This window comes from Arvicola amphibius, chromosome 15, assembly GCF_903992535.2.
Source record: "Arvicola amphibius chromosome 15, mArvAmp1.2, whole genome shotgun sequence".
Lineage (NCBI taxonomy): Eukaryota > Metazoa > Chordata > Mammalia > Rodentia > Cricetidae > Arvicola > Arvicola amphibius.
This window is the reverse complement of record NC_052061.1, coordinates 45,796,913-45,812,725: the sequence shown is the minus strand read 5'-3', so window position 1 is coordinate 45,812,725 and position 15,813 is coordinate 45,796,913. Positions and strand designations below refer to the sequence as shown.

General features: G+C 49.7%; 1 protein-coding gene across 2 annotated transcripts; it reads right to left on the bottom strand.

Moving 5' to 3' along the window:
* Positions 1-1,668: 1,668 nt before the first annotated feature.
* On the bottom strand, positions 1,669-15,050 carry Klhl36 (kelch like family member 36). Of its 2 annotated transcripts, XM_038313291.1 has the most exons (6): positions 14,866-15,050; positions 12,869-12,945; positions 12,568-12,729; positions 9,118-10,188; positions 4,301-4,458; positions 1,669-2,343 (listed from the first exon to the last, which is right to left on the bottom strand). In XM_038313291.1, the coding sequence occupies exons 4-6, from the start codon at positions 10,030-10,032 to the stop codon at positions 1,791-1,793; spliced, it is 1,626 nt and encodes a 541-aa protein (XP_038169219.1). In that variant the 5' UTR covers positions 10,033-10,188; positions 12,568-12,729; positions 12,869-12,945; positions 14,866-15,050; the 3' UTR covers positions 1,669-1,790. The 2 variants fall into 2 exon arrangements, with proteins under 2 accessions (XP_038169219.1, XP_038169218.1); XM_038313290.1 differs by lacking the exon at positions 12,568-12,729.
* Between the last annotated feature and the right edge of the window lie 763 nt (positions 15,051-15,813).

The window sequence follows — 15,813 nt, the reverse complement described above, 5'->3', positions numbered from 1 at the left end:
CACACACACACACACACACACACACACATGCATGCACACGCACATGCATGCACACACAAACCATCTACCTGAAAGTTCAGAGGTCAGAGACTATAAAGTGCAAGAATGGTATGCAGGGGGCTGGAGAGATGGCTCAGTGGTTAAGAGCATTGCCTGCTTTTCCAAAGGTCCTGAGTTCAATTCCCGGCAACCACATGGTGGCTCACAGCCATCTATAATGAGAGGTCTGGTGCCCTCTTCTGGCCTGCAGACATACACACAGACAGAATATTGTATACATAATAAAATAAATAAATAATTTAAAAAAAAAAAAAAAAAAAAAAAAAGAATGGTATGCTGTGTTAAAAGGCTGCAGAGGTCCAGTTAGGCCTTCTTCTCCTCTTCCTCCTCCTTCTCCTCCTCCTCCTTCTTTTTAAAGATTTATTTATTATTTTTTATTTATTTATTATGTATACAATGATCTGCCTACATGTGTCCCTGCAGACAGAAGTTGGCACCAGATCTTATTACTGGTGGTTGTGAGCCACCATATAATTGCTGGGAATTGAACTCAGGACCTCTGGAAGAGCAGTCAATGCTCTTAGCCACTGAGTCATCTCTCCAGCCTCCAGTTAGGCTTCTTGGGGACTGATGTACTCATTTGTGCAGTGCTCCCGATGACTGCACCAGCCCAGAGAAGTCACTGAAAGTGCTACAGGGCTGCATTTTTGTTTCTGAGAAAATGAAGGCAGGGGGCTGGAGAGATGGCTCAGCGGTTAAGCCTGCTCTTCCACCAAAGGTCCTGAGTTCAATTCACAGCAACTACATGGTGGCTCACAACCATCTGGCCTGCAGAAGAGGCCAACCTCTTCTGGCCTGCAGGCATACACGCAGACAGAATATTGTATACATAATAAATAAATAAATATTTTTAAAAAATGAAGGCAGGCCGGGCGGTGGTGGCGCATGCCTTTAATCCCACCACTCGGGAGGCAGAGGCAGGCGGATCTCTGAGTTCGAGGCCAGCCTGGTCTACAAGAGCTAGTTCCAGGACAGGCTCTAGAAACTACAGGGAAACCCTGTCTCGAAAAACCAAAAAAAAAAAAAAAAAAAAATGAAGGCAGATTTGGGGAGCTCGCTCCGACAGTGACATTAGGTAGGCAGCTCACACGACGGAATACCTCACATAAACACGTTTGCGCCTCTTCCTACCCTTCCTTCTTAACGACAGAGAATTCACAAAGATTTCTAGCCAGGGAAGGCGACACTATTCAGGAAAAGAATCGGCTGCTATGGAACCTTCAGCAAGAAAATCAAGAGTCCCTGGGTCTCAACTGCCTGTCCAGGGAGCTTGGGATCCCCATGTCTTTAAATGCACAACAAACATGCATGCTCTTGCCTGAGATAACCGAATGCAGAATGCAGCTGACGCTCAGAACTCAAGTCTCTGGACAGGCCTCCTCTAATGCCTCAGCACAGCTTGGGTGTCTGTACGATAGCTGCAGCTAGGTTTGGGGAAGCCCGAAACTTGGGGACACTGATTTTCACTACCAATTTTTTTTTCATGTAACCTGTGAGCCATTAACTGTGGGTTGGAACAGTCACAGGGACCTTCAGGGGCATGTGGCCTGGGAAGAGGCTCATGCAGACACGAGGACCCAAGTGCAAGTATTCAAACAAGATAATATGTAAAGTGGTGAAGAATATTTAATTATTATTTACTATGATAGCATAGAAATACCAGGAATGAAAAAAGTACAAAAAAAGCTCCTAGGATGTGACAGCCGTGGATGTGGCCCAGAGCCTCGGGGTCACTGACCTCGGTCCTGGTGCTTGTCCTTGCTCCTCTTCTTCTTTTCCTCCAGCCTCGGGTTGAGGGCGCACACACAGGCCGACACGCCTGCAATGGCATTGGGGAGGTCCGGACCCCTGCTCCACCTGTCGGCTTCACGGTCGTACACCTGCACAGCCCTGGAGAAGGCCGTGTTCTCCCAGCTGTAGCCGCCCAGGATGTAGATACGGCCCTGCCACACAGCCACGCCCGATTCGCTGTTGGCCTGCAGCAGCGGCGCCACACGGGTCCACTGGTTGCACTGAGGGTTGTAGGCCTCCACACCCAGCACGTCGAAGCGCTCCATGGACTCCACGTGGTCGTCACTGCCCCCAATGGAATAGATGCTGTCACCCAGGCTGCACATGCTGTGCCATCCTCGGGCCGTCGTCATGGGCCGCCTCTCCTCCCATACGTCAGTCCGGTGGTCATAGCACAGCAGGTTCTTGCGGTATGGGCCAATCTGGTAGTCGTGGCCCCCTGAGATGTACACAAAGTCTTTGTAGATGGTGCCTGCGTGGCCATAGGTGAACCTACAGAGAGGACAGAGGACAGAGGAGCTCAGGGCAGAGCCGGGTCCCATCTTTGTGAGTAGGGGACTAGGGCTCTTAGCCAACAGGGTACAGCCTGCTTCTCAGGAGGTCATGAGGGCTGGAGGAGAAAACACAGACCTGGTAAACCACAGACAGCTCACGGACCTCAGCTGTCAGTGGACAAGGGGCACAGAAGGCAGGTGAACAAGAGTTCCCTGCCACAGGGAGGATGCATGGGAGCACTCCACTTTCTGTGCAGTTTTCTGTAAACCTGACTCCTCTAAACGCTATCAAAGTGGGGAAAAAATAAAGACAAAAAAAGGATGTTTAACTGGGCCTGTGATGCATGCCTTTAGTTTTAGCACTTGGCAGGGAGGTCTCTGTGAGTTCTGGGCCAGCCAGGGCAACAAAGTGAATCCTATAAATATGGGTTCAAAACAATGTCAGGAAAGACCGGCAAAAAGGTGGATATGGGTGCTTGCTGCCAAGCCTGACACCCTTAGTTTGATCCCTAGAACCTACATGATGGAAGAGGTCAACTCCCGTAAGTTGTCTTTTGACTACCCTGTGTGTGCTGTAGGACCTGTTTGTGCACACACACACACACACACACACACACACACAATGTGAATGTAAAAGAAGAAAAACCCACAACCCCCCCCCCCAAAAAAAAAGCCCAGGACCAAAGATATGAAACCTCGTGTTGTGGTTTGGTCGGAATCAGGGCTGGAAAGGGCTAGAGATGGCGTTCACAGGGAGAGCCCAGGGCAGGCAGAAGAGATGGGTCAGGCCTAGCTCCTGGTTCACGTGGGGCTTGTGCAGGCTTGCTATGCCAACAGGGCAATTACTGAGAAAAGCTGGATGGGAAACTCATCAACGTGGGCTGTGCACACATTGCTGATGATGACATCATGGGTTGTGTTCACACCAACTAGGAGCACAGGGTGTCTCCTTAGAAATAATCACACCCCCACACCATTGTCCCAAGACAGTGGTGGTGGTGGCACCTACTCTTAGCATGACCACCAGCTTAATTTTGCCTGATAAACTGTGTTTACTCAGAGAGCCCATCAACAGGCAATCACTTACAACACTGCCCACCTGCTCACTGTTACTCTCTGGCTACCTCTCCATTCACCAGGTTGCTATGGATGCCCAGAGCCTAGTCATAGTGATACAGAGTATCACTTGCTCACTAATAGCATCCAGGAATTGCCCCCTAGTTTCTGGAATTCATATTTATTGAGACAAAGTCTCACTATGTAGCGCACGCAGCATGACCTCAAATTCAATCCCCTGCCTCAGTTTCCTGGGTGCTGGGATGATAGGCATAAGCCCCCAGGCCAGGCTTGTGACTTTAAACACAAATTCCTTCCAACCCCACACGCCCTGCTAACTCTGGGAGACCTCATCCCCAAGACAGTTAGTGCATCTTACAGCCAGGAAGGTTCAGAGTCTGGGTTTAGGTATAACCTAGGCGTGGTAGACAGATGTGTGCAGGTTCAGCAGACTCACAACACAGCCTATACTCAGCTGCAGGTCTGGGGAGGATGGGGTGCACCGCTATCTCTGGGGTACTCCCTGTTTGCTGGAGGCCACATGAGAATGTCAGAGAGATGATGTCTAACTTTCCCCAGGCTGTCCTGTGGTACCCATTCTGCAGGTGAGCAAATAAAGCACAGGTAGGGTATGGCCCATGCCCCTCTGACCTCCTGCCTACACCCAGCCAGGCCTTCTAGGAAGGGACTGACCATCCCAACACAACACTCACTCTCTGAAGCCCAGGGCCCAGCCAACTTGAAAACTGGAAATGCTTATCTTGAACTGCAGCTGCCTTCAGCTCCTCATGGCCTACTTCATTTTGCAGAAGCCAGGACATTATGAAAACAGAAGGCAAAGACTAAACTTTCTCCTGTGACAATATCACCTTCCAGCAGTGGTCTCAAGCCCTCATCACCTTGGTAAGCCAGCCACGTAAGTCCAGGAGTTGGTCTTGGGGCTGTAGGTCTCTACAGAAGACAGCGCTCCGTTCTCGTTCCGGCCACCAACAGCCACCAGCATGTCTTCAATGGAGGCCAGGTAGAAATCCACACGGCGCTGGTTCATGGAGGCCACCTGTGGTGAGGGCGAGACACCTGAAGCTTCCTTTCCCAAGCCCTGGCACTGTGTTCCTCCACTGAGTCCACAGAGTCAACGGCCCAGGCAGGGAACTGGAGAGAAGGGCCTGGACTTGAGGAAAATGGGGTGATACTGGTAGGGATTCTGAGAGCCCTGATGCTTCCATCAGACCTCAAATCCTCAAGAGGTGCATGGGCCACACCTCCTGAAATTGGTTTGGCCACATGGTCAACCTCGTGGACTGGCATTAGGCAAGAAATTAATGACTTTCTAAAATTAAAAACAATTCAGTCTCCTATGTTCTTCTGATCTCCTCAGACACCAGGCATGCATATGGTGCTCAGACATACATGCAAGCATAACACTAAGGCATATAAAATAAATAATTCTATATAAGACTTAAAAGTTTAAACAAAAACCAGTTTTCCATTCTTCCCCATCAGGGATTTCAGCAGACTGAGCAATGCCTTATCGCTGAAGCACAATTTGGTTGAGATTTTTTTTTAAATCAATACTGATCCATTGTCACCATCCATGTTAACAGAACAGAAAGGGACTATGGTGGTTTGAAAGAAAGGGGCCCCCCAAGACAGTGGCACTATTGGGAGGTGTGGCTTTGTTGGAGCAGGTATGGCCTTGTTGGAAGAAGTATGCCTCTGTGGAGGTGGTCTTTGAGGTCTTTTGCTCAGTATCACAGTCTCTTTCTCGTTGCCTGCAAGATGTAGGACTCTCAGCTACTACCCCAGCACCACATCTGCCTGTGTACCACCATGCCCCGTCATGAGATAATGGACTGAACCTCTGAAACTATATTCAAGCTACCCCAATTAAATGTTTTCTTTTAAAGAATTGCCATGGTCATGGTGTCTCTTCACAGCAATAGAAACCCTAAATAAGACAGAAGTTGGTACCTACGGTATTGCTGTTATAGGCTTGACTATGTTTTAGTTTGGAGTAATATGGACTTGGGAATATGGATTTAAAAAGCAGTTGAATGCTTTAACTGCTGTTTAATGGGCCATACTAGTAGGAGCATGGAAGACAGTGGTGCTGAGTGTGATTTGATAAACTGTGAGGTGCTCACTCAAGAGGTTTCAGAGGAAAAGAATTTTAGTATGTTGCTTAGAGATCATTCTTGCGATATTCTGGGGAAGAAAGTGACTGCTTTTTGCCCTTGTCTGAAGAGTTTGCCTGAGGCTAAAGTAAGAGTTTTGGATTAATTCAGTTGGTAGAGGAAATCTCAAAACAGCCTAGTATAGACTCTGTTGCGTGGGTATTAGTGGTAACTCTAATGAAGTTTTATAATGAAGCCAGGCAGTGCCTTTAATCCCAGCACTCAGGAGGCAGAGGATCTCTGTGAGTTCAAGGCCAGCCTGGTTTACAAAGTGAGTTCCAGGACAGCCAAGGCTGTTACACAAAGAAACCTTGTCTCAAAAAAAACCAAAAATAAATAAATAAAATAAAATAAAAGAGCAACAGAGCTCACACAAAGGTGATCCCAGTGCTTGGGATCATACACCTTTAGTCCCAGCACTACTAGAGAGATGGAGACAGGAGTGATATGGCTGGGTGGAGAGAAGAATATACAGCAGGAGGAGACAGGAGCTCAGGGCATTCTGAGGTTTGGTGGAGACAGATGCAGTCAGAGGAAGTCTGAGGAGACAGCCTGAGGAGAGGATCATCCCTTCGACCAATGGAGGTAAAAAGGTCTCTCTAGGGGCTGGCCGTACTGCTTCTCTGATCTTTCAGCTTTCACCCTTAATATCTGACTCCGGGTTTTATTATTAGTATCAGCTAGAACTTGTGTTACAATTGTGTATATCTGGGTGTGTGTGTGTACCATGTATGCTATGCCACGTATGTAGAAGTCAGAGTCCTCAGTCACCTTGCCGGCCCAGGCTAGAGGCTTTTTAAAATTTTATTCTTTTAATTTTTTTTTTTTTTTTTTTTTTTTTTTTTTTTTTTTTTTTTTTTTTTTTTTTTTTTTTTTGGTTTTTCGAGACAGAGTTTCTCTGTGTAGCTTTGGATGTCCTGGACCAGGCAGGACTCAGACTCACAGAGGTCCTCCTGCCTCGGCCTCCTGAGTGCTATGATTAAAAGCATGCCCCACCATCACCTGGTCAGGCTAGAGTTTTGATATTAGAACTGAAAAGCCATCTGGAATCTATTTTGGTTGTTTTTGCACCAAGGTCCCAAACTATTGCCCAAGCTCACCTGGAATCACTACATAGCCCAAATTGGCCTCAGACTTGTGGCAATTCTCCTGCTTCAACCTCTTAAATCCTGGGATTAAGTCTGGGAGGCGTTAAATTCAGCAAACCCCCAGGCAATTCATCACACAGAGGTGTGAGCATAAAGACATTTCAGTAGGTGGCAGTCTAGAGAGGTGACTGCAGAAGGGGACACTTCACTTCATCCAGACACATGCCCATCAACTCAGGCTACCACCCTCTTAGCCCTACAAGGCCACAAGCATATAGAGGTAGAAGGTGAAACTTGGGAAGGACAAGGTGGCATCTTGAAACTCCTGAGTGCTCACTAGCTCAGTATGGCAGTTTGAACAAGAACAGCCCCCGTAGGCTCGTAAACTCGCATGCAAAATCCCCAGTCGGTAAACTGTTTGGGAAAGATTAGGAGGTGTGGCCTTGTGGAAGAAGTGTTTCACTGGGAGTGAGCTTTGGGGTTTTAAAAGCCCATTCCAAGCCCAGTCCCTCTATCTGCTGCCTGTGAATCAACATGTAAAGCTCTCAGCTCTTGCTCTAGTACCAGGCCTATCTGCTTTTGGCCGTGATGATAATTGACTAACCCTCTGAAGCTGGAAGCAAGCTCCCAATTAAATGCTTTCTTTAAAAATGTACTTATTTTATATTTGTATGGGTGTTTTGCCTGCATGTATGTATATGTATCCCGTTTGCTCATGGAGGTTAGCAGACCTCAGATCTGGAACTGGAGTCACAGATGTTTGTGAGCAAACATGTGAGTACTGGGAACTGAACTTTGGTCCTTTGCAAGAGAAACAAGTACTCAACCAACCGAGCCATTTCTCCAGCACCCCTCTCCCCTTTTTAAAGAGTTGCCTGGGTCATGGTGTCTCTTCCTGGCAACAGAATGGTAACTAAGTCACTCAGCTAGGGTATGCTAATGGGGCTGATGTCTGGGCTCCACAATGACCCTAAGTTGCATGGAGCTTTGTGGCTTCCTGAACATTGCTCCTCTAATATCTCCACAAGAGAAGCCTGATGGAGGAGGGTCATCTGCCTATGTGTTACTTTCGTTGGTTAATAAAGAAACTGCCTTGGCCCTTTGATAGGACAGAAAATTAGGTAGGCGGAGTAGACAGAACAAAATTGTGGGAGAAAGAGTCAGGCAGATGCCTGAGGCAGTCGCCATGCCTCTCCTCTCTGAGACGGATGCAGGCTAAGATCCTTCCTGGTAAGACACCACCTCGTGGTGCTACACAGATTACTAAATATGGGTTAAAGCAAGATATGAAAATTAGCCAATAAGAGGCTAAAACGAATGGGCCAGGCAGTGTTTAAATGAATACAGTTTCCGTGTAATTATTTTGGGTAACACTAGCTGGCGGCCGCAAGCCGGGAAGCAGCCTGCAGCTCCTTTTACAGAAGCCTGATGTGGGATTTCCCTCTGTATGCTTGAATACCATTAATGAATAAAGAAACTGCTTTGGACCTATAGCAGGGCAGAGCTTAGGTAGGCGGGGAAGACAGAACTGTCTGCTGGGAGAAAGAAGGACGGAGTGAGGGAGAAGCCATGGAGCCGCCAGAGACAGACGTGCTGAAACTTTGATGGTAGGCCACGACCTCGTGTTGACACACAGATTAATAGAAGTGGGTTAAATTCATATGTAAGAGTTAGCCAATAAGAAGCCAGAGCTAATGGGCCAAGCAGTGATTTATTTTGTTTTGTTTTTTTGTTTTTTTTTTTTTTTTTTTTTGGCTTTTCGAGACAGGGTTTCTCTGTGGCTTTGGAGCCTGTCCTGGAACTAGCTCTTGTAGACCAGGGTGGTCTCGAACTCACAGAGATCCGCCTGCCTCTGCCTCCCAAGTGCTGGGATTAAAGGCGTGCGCCACCACCGCCCGGCTACCAAGCAGTGATTTAATAATACAGTTTCTGTGTGATTTTTTTGGGTCTAAGCTAGCCAGGCAGCTAGGAAGAACAAGCAGCCTTCTACAGAAACCGAGCAGAGGCTCTGAGGCATGGGGACCCTTGCTTGGCTGAGGCCCATCATGGAGCCTGGAGCAGCCATTGATACTTAATAGCTGTTAGTTGCAATTCAATAAGACTGAAAATGTGCACTGGTCACATTTCAAGCCCTCAATGGGCACAGAGGGCCAGTGGCCACTGTGCTGGAAACAGGACAGGCACAGAATAGCTCCATCAGGGTGGAAAGTCCCAGTGAAGAATACTGCTTTGGGCAGTAGCCAGCCCTTCAGATGGAGGTTGCGTGGCCTCCCCTGACCCCTACCCTGGTGTAGGCATGAGGAAGGCAGCAAGGATACAGACCACCACTATATCATCCCAGTTCTCTCAGAAGCAGGGCAGTCATCAAGGCATCTGAACAGGAACTATGGTGAGGTTAGGGAGCTGCAAAGAGGGAGGCCTCAAGAGTAACGAATTAATTTGCTTTAATCTCACCTTGATCCACTGTTTACGGCGGGGGTCATACCTATAAAGAAGGTTGGAGGCTGCATCCCCTCCGTTGTCTCTCGAGAAGCTGCCACCAGCAATGAAGATGAAGCCCCCCAGCACGGCAACGCAGTGGTGGCTCCGGCGGGCCGGCAGGGATGTCTCCTTCACCCACTGTTCGTTCTTGGTGTCTAGGAAGCAGGTGTCATCACTCAGCTCCAGACACCGCTCGGAGACCTCGCCACCCACGAAGAGCAGGCACTCCTCAGAACGCAGCTCCGTTCGCTTTGTCTGCAGGACAGGCTGCGCCACCAGGTTGCTGTGGTAGTGCAGGGCCTCCTCCACGAAGCCCTCGCCGTCGGCCACAGTGGGCAGCAGCGAGCCCATGGCCAGCTTCACACGCTGGAGCAGGATGTCCTCAGGGAAGAGGGGGAAGCGGATGTTCTCGAGCACCCGGCAGGTGTGCGCCTCGCGCTCCGGCTGCTGGGTGAGCCACTGCAGAGCTGCCTGCAGCAGGTCATACTCCCACGTGTGCTGTACCTGGCCACTGCTCAGGTAGGCACACAGCTTCTGCACGGAGACGTTCTGCAGGAAGTCGGGAGTGAAGGACAGGGTGCTGAAGTGGCTCAGGACAAAGCTGTCGATGAAGGCATCCAGCCGCTTGAGGCTGTAGATGGAGGCCAGCTCCTGGAGGTAGAGGTAATTGTCCTCACTCACCTCCTGCTCCAGGTACTCACAGCAGAAGTCCACCACCGTCCAGATCTGCAGCAGGTGCGCTGTTTCCAGGATGTAGTCAATGTTGCTGCCGTCCAGCTCCAGCTCACTGCTGTAGAGGAAGTCCACCACGGCCTTGAGCCCCACGTAGGAGGCACCGACCAGTTCCACCTCCTTCTGGAAAGCCTCACGCATGCCCAGCGTGAACATGGAGTTGAAGTAGTCGCTACAGACAGCCAGAAGGTTGCGGTGGGCGGGCACTTGCTGCTCTTCCACCACGAGGACCACGTCACAGAAGAGGCCATGCAGCCGCTGCTCATTCAGCCGCTGCAGCACTGTGCTGGAGTGGTCAGCCCAGTGGTACACCTGCGCGAGAAGAGAAGCCCGTGCATCAGGAGAGAAAACACAGGCCTGCTGTCCATGGCCTGCAGGGACCACAGTCAGCCCAGAGGTAACGACAATTGTTATAAGATGGAATAAGAGCCACGGAAGTAAACCCCGGAGCATCACAGGGGCATCTGAGAGCATGCTTCTCCTCTCTTCTGCAGTGTTTTATAAATTTGGCTGGGTATGCTGGCACATGCCTATAATCTTAGTACTCAAAGGCAGAGGCAGTTGGGCCTCTGTGAGGTCAAGGCCAGTCTTGGTCTACCTAGAAAGTTCCAGACCAGCCAGGGCTACATAAAGAGCCATTGCCTCAAATAAAATGAAACAAGAGAATAAAACATTTATTAGCACATAGGCACACAGTGCAGTGTGCCTGTGGAGGTGAGAGGCCCTCTCTCCCTCCAGCTCAGACATTCAAGCGGGGAGCTCAGGTTGTCTGTCAGACTTGAGCAGCAAGTGATTTTACGTGTTTAAGTTGTCTAGCCAACCCACTAAATATAATTCCTAGAAACTGTCTGCTTGGCAGATCTCTGTGAGTTCCAGGCCAGCCTGGTCTGCAGAATGATAGTTTAGGACAGCCAGAAAAACAGAATAACCTCATCTCGAAAAAGCAAAAACAAAAACAAACAAAAACCCAGAAACAACCAAAGAAACTGCCTGCGTGCTTTCTCTGTCTTCCTCCTTTATCACCAGGAGTCTAAGAGCTTCCTCTCTTCTGTCTTCTCTTTCTCTCCTTTCTTCCTTCTTCTAGGTCCTGATAGATACTTTGTAAATGTTTTCTCACCAGGAGAGTGCTGATTCACCCTACCCCACCGCTTAAAGTCGGCTGGACTGAAGTTAGAACTTCAACTCTGCATCCTGCTGGCTGTGTGGTCTCAGGTTAGCTAGCCACCGACCCACTTCCTGGCCTGACCGAAAGGAACACGGTTACCATTCAGATGTAGGGAATCAATGAGATGGCCCAGTGGGTGCTGTGCTTAAGGCTGCAAGGGGAAACAGTCTCGTCTTAGAAAATACTGGATTCACTGCTATGCTAAACCCTCCCCACCCCATGTCCTCTGCTCAATTTCAAGGAGTCCACCGCAGTCCCCACCTACCTGATGCCCGTTCTCATCTCAGATTCTGGGCTGAGAACCAAGGAAGGGGCACACCTGTAAGAATGCTGTCCTCAGGCCAACCATTCTTAGTTGGTGTTTATTGAACGTACCAGCTATTTGTATTTTCCTTGTGTTGAGTTTTCTTCTCTTCCTCCTCTCCCTTTCTCTTCATCCCCTCCTTCTCCTCTTCCTGTCTTGTGGACAGCCACCATGCCCAGCCCTCCTGTCCTCTTGTTATGTCGTGAAGGGTGATCTTTAATTTCTGATCCTCTGCCTCTACGTCCTGAGTGCTAGGATTACAGGTATGTTCCCCTGTACCCTGTATATACAGAGTTGGGGTCTGAACCCAGAGGTTCGTACATGCCAGGCTGGTCAAGCATTCTACCAACCCTTGTAATTTGCATTCCTTATTTCTTTTTTTTTCTTTTTAAAATGTTATTGTTATTACATTTATTTACTTAGGTTTTTTTTTGGGGGGGGGGAGTTAGTGATGTGTGCCACTATTTACATGTAAGCTCAGAGGATAACTTGCACGAGTTGGCTCTCTCCTTTCACCACATGAATCCCGTGGTTTGAACTCAGGCTGCCAGGCTTAGTTGGCAAATGCCTTTACCTACTGAGCTATCTCACCAGTCCTGTTTGTTTTTATTGTTGTTGTTTGTTTGTTTTCTTCTAAGACAGGGCTCTCTGTAGCCCTGGATATCCTAGAACTCACCCTATAGACCAGGTTTGCCTCAAACTCAGAGATCCTTTCTCCTGGAGTTAAAGGTGTGTGACACCCCTCCCCTCCACACACACACACACACACACACAGACAGAGAGGCTGGTTTTTGAGAGAGGATTTTGCTAAATAACTCTGTCCGACTGGCCAGCCTGTACTCATTACATAGGCAGAGCTGGCCTTAAACTTTTTGTTTTCTCTTGTCTCAGCCTTCGAGTGCTGAGATTACAAATGTGCACCCTGCCCACCTGGGCATGGCCATTCTCCCTGGACTCTTTCCTAACTTACTGAAGTTGATTCTAATGAAACCAGTTTGATGTGGGCTGGTGGCCAGAACCCAGGGAGTCCATTCTTTTTTTGTTTTTGTTTTTTTTTTTTTTCTTTCGAGACAGGGTTTCCCTGTAGTTTCTAGAGCCTGTCCTGGAGCTAGCTCTTGTAGACCAGGCTGGCCTCGAACTCAGAGATCCGCCTGCCTCTGCCTCCCAAGTGCTGGGATTAAAGGCGTGCGCCACCACCGCCCGGCTCCATTCTTGTTCATACTTGGGATCCCAGGGAGTTGGACACAAACAGGGAAGTGATCGCTGGTATCCTAACATCAGGAAGGCGAGTCCTACTTTAAGGTCAGAGGCTGGACTCTCCACGAGAGTCCATCGTTGGTAAGGCCCACACGAAGGCAGAAGTCCCTTGGTTCTTTTGTCCCACCTGTCATGGTGATATGGAAGACAGAAGGAGCTATACCCAGGAGTTCCTCTGCAAACCCACAGGTGGACACAGTTAAGGAGACATAAGATAGAGGCAATCGGAATCGATACCACAGGTGGAGAGGCACTGCCCACGTTACCTTTGAAGATTCGCTGATTTTGTATGGCCGAGACACTCGCATCTGCTTGCTTGCCTCCATTGTGAGTGATTCTGAACCTACAATGAGAATAGCGTTTCTGAGCATGCGGCATTAACTCCAGGCTGGCTGTTAGCTGCGGGCCCTGCAGGCAGACACCACTGTCAGCAAATGAAGAAACCATCCCACGAAGGAGAGTGAGAGAGAACGAGATACTGTGTGTAAAACGTCAGACTGCTGTTGCTGCTTAGTGTGAGATCTGAGTTGGCAGAGAGAATTGAAGGAACAGAAACAGAGAGCCCTCAACCACAAGAGGAGACTCTATTAACTTGAAGGGTATCTCACGACCTGGTACACAGGACAGCACACAGTGCAAAGTCTGTGTGTATATGTGGGAGAAATCAGCTGGGTTTTTGTTTGTTTGTTTTAAAGTTGTTTTATTTGGGAACTGTGGGGTGGAAGCTAGACCAGTTGCTTTTTTCAGGACCTGGGTATCTGTATGGATATCAGAGTTCCTGGAACTCTGAGCCATTATATGGTGTCTCTGGGAGCAAGGAGACAACTCCCTTTACTAACCCTTAGTTCACGACCCTGTACGTCTAAAGTGTGGCATCCCACAGCATTTATTCCGTGTCTCGTCCTCACGGTTCCCCCCTTAACTTTAATTTATTTATGTTTTGAAAGCCTGGGAGAGTTAAGCTCTTTTTTTTCCATCATATGAGACCCAGGGATTGAACTCAAGTTGTCAGCCTTGGTGGCAAACACCTTTGTCCACTGAGCCATCTTGGAACCAGGCTTTGGGGGACTTTGAAGACTAGGAGGGCACTGGCAGGGGACACCAGGAAGGAATAAATCTGTTAGGTTAAGCTTAATTTGACTCGGAGAAATTCTGCTCAACTTGCTTCTCTAGCTGTGGTCAGAAACATTCTGCTGGTGCTTGGAGTCTATGGAACTCCCTGCCCCTATACGTTGGGGGGTAGGGGACAATGAGGGGGAGGAAGGGGGACACACTGACACGGGACCACTGCAAACAACCTAAAGTCAACACCTGCAACTTCCCTACTCTCAACCCCATGAAATCAGCTTGCCCCAATGGGGCTCACAGAGAACCCGGCCTCCATCTATCCTTTGGGAAGACTGGAGAGGTGCAGACTCTCGCTGGTCTAATTAACAGCCCGTAAAGATGAATCTGTCTTTGCCAGTCTCACTTTCTCCACCTCATTTTCCTTACGAAACAACCTTGGCCATAACACATGGACTGGGATTGGGGTTCGGAGAAATTCCCCCCGGTTCTGCTGAGTCCATAAGAAGAATCATTTTGTTATCTATTGAAGAAAGAGTCTTTGCTAAAGCAGAACAATGTGCTACGAAGTCAGGGCATCTAGGAGATAAACAGGGAGAGAGGGGGGCTCCAGTGTTCCCACCGAGGAAGAAATCCGGGACATTCCATTCTGTTCGACTCTCCCTGGGAAAGAAGAGAGGAGTGGATCTTTTGGAGGAAACTAGTAACTTTGTGGCGAAGCTGTCCCCATGCAGGGACTCTGACTTTCCCCGGGTTGCTGGAGGCCCAGAGAGAAGGGAAGCAGACCAGTCATCAAAAAGCACCTACTTACTGCACACCCCTGGCTCCCTCGGTTCACCTTGGCCACAGAGACTGAGTACCATTGTTCCCACAGTGAGAAAAATCACACCCTGGCTGGGCAGGTGGCTGAGGGGCCCGCCCAAGGTCACAGAAAGGAAAACACAGACACCTTCTCTGCCCATCTACTACTTAGGGCGACCAGCCAGGTCTCTGGTTCCTCACAGTCTGAGAGCGTTCTTTTCTAGGCCAAGGGATCCAGAGAGAGACAGCGCGCTCCAGTGCAGGGCTCGCCTCAGCTCAGGGACCGCGTCCGTGGCCGCTAGATGCGTCCTGGGCTACGTGCAAGTAGGTGAGGTGAAGGTGCAGAGCCCCCGCCCGGGGTTCCTGGGATCCAGCACGCAGCCCAGGCTGCACTCACCGTCCCGGGTCCCGCCCGGCAGGCGCTGAGGTGCTGAGGGAGGCGTGGGTCGTACCTGTGCACCCACGAACCCGAATCGCACCTGCTTGCAAGCAGCTACCAGAGCAGCGCGCGCTGCGGGGCTACGGTGCCCGCCCGAAACGTAACCATCCCTCCGCTAGGAAGTGCAAGCCTGCACTGTCAATGGCGGCTGAGGGGCGGGGCCTGAAGGCGGGACGAGAGGCGGGATCTGCAGGGTGGAAGGCGGAGCGTCGTCTGAGTGGCGGGTCTGTTGGAGACTAAAACAGGCAGGAGGGCGGAGCTCAGTTTTAGGAGCGGAAAGTAGTTTAGCCGGCAAGGGTCTGGAAGAGGTATCCAGGGTTCCTTACTATTGATCTCTCTTAACCACACCTCAGCTGTCCCCTAGGCAGGCCAGGCATGCTCCGCAGAAATTTTCTGGCTCCCACGTCCCGGGCTCCAGGACACGAGGTGGCTCCGTGGGACAGACCTCAGGGCATGTCAGGGGTTCCGGGATGGCTGTGCCCTCCTTACCTTCTCTCAGGGGCAGCATCCCTGAGAGCATCCCTGTACCCTGTGTCCTGCTTTCTGCTTCTCCTTACTGTTTATCCCAATCTATTACTGTTACCTCTCTCTCTCTCTCTCTCTCTCTCTCTCTCTCTCTCTCTCTCTCTCTCTCCCTCCCTCCCTCCCTCCCTCCCTCCCTCCCTCCCTCCCTCTCTCTCTCTCTCTCTCTCTCTCTCTCTCTCTCTCTCTTTCCTTCCCCAGATCACCACGGCCCTCAACTTTGCCCTAGTTGGATCATCATATTTTACATAATTCTTTTCATCTTTTTCTTCCCTCCCTTCCTCCCTTTTCTTTCTGTTTCTTTTCCACTTGAAGCCCTCCAGCAAACATTATAATCCTTGCTGGGTTCCCGTGACAGGTACACGGCCTCTCAGTAAATATTTG

What these genes read in the sequence shown, in the direction of transcription:
- Klhl36 (XM_038313290.1), bottom strand. Translation starts at nt 12,928, where the DNA reads ATGGAGGCAAGCAAGCAGATGCGAGTGTCTCGGCCATACAAAATCAGC. An exon ending in GCCGTAAACAGTGGATCAAG is followed by an intron (nt 4,459 to 9,117) that starts GTGAGATTAAAG and finishes CCCTCACCACAG; the next exon opens with GTGGCCTCCATGAACCAGCG. An exon ending in TACGTGGCTGGCTTACCAAG is followed by an intron (nt 2,344 to 4,300) that starts GTGATGAGGGCT and finishes TCCTCTCTGTAG; the next exon opens with GTTCACCTATGGCCACGCAG.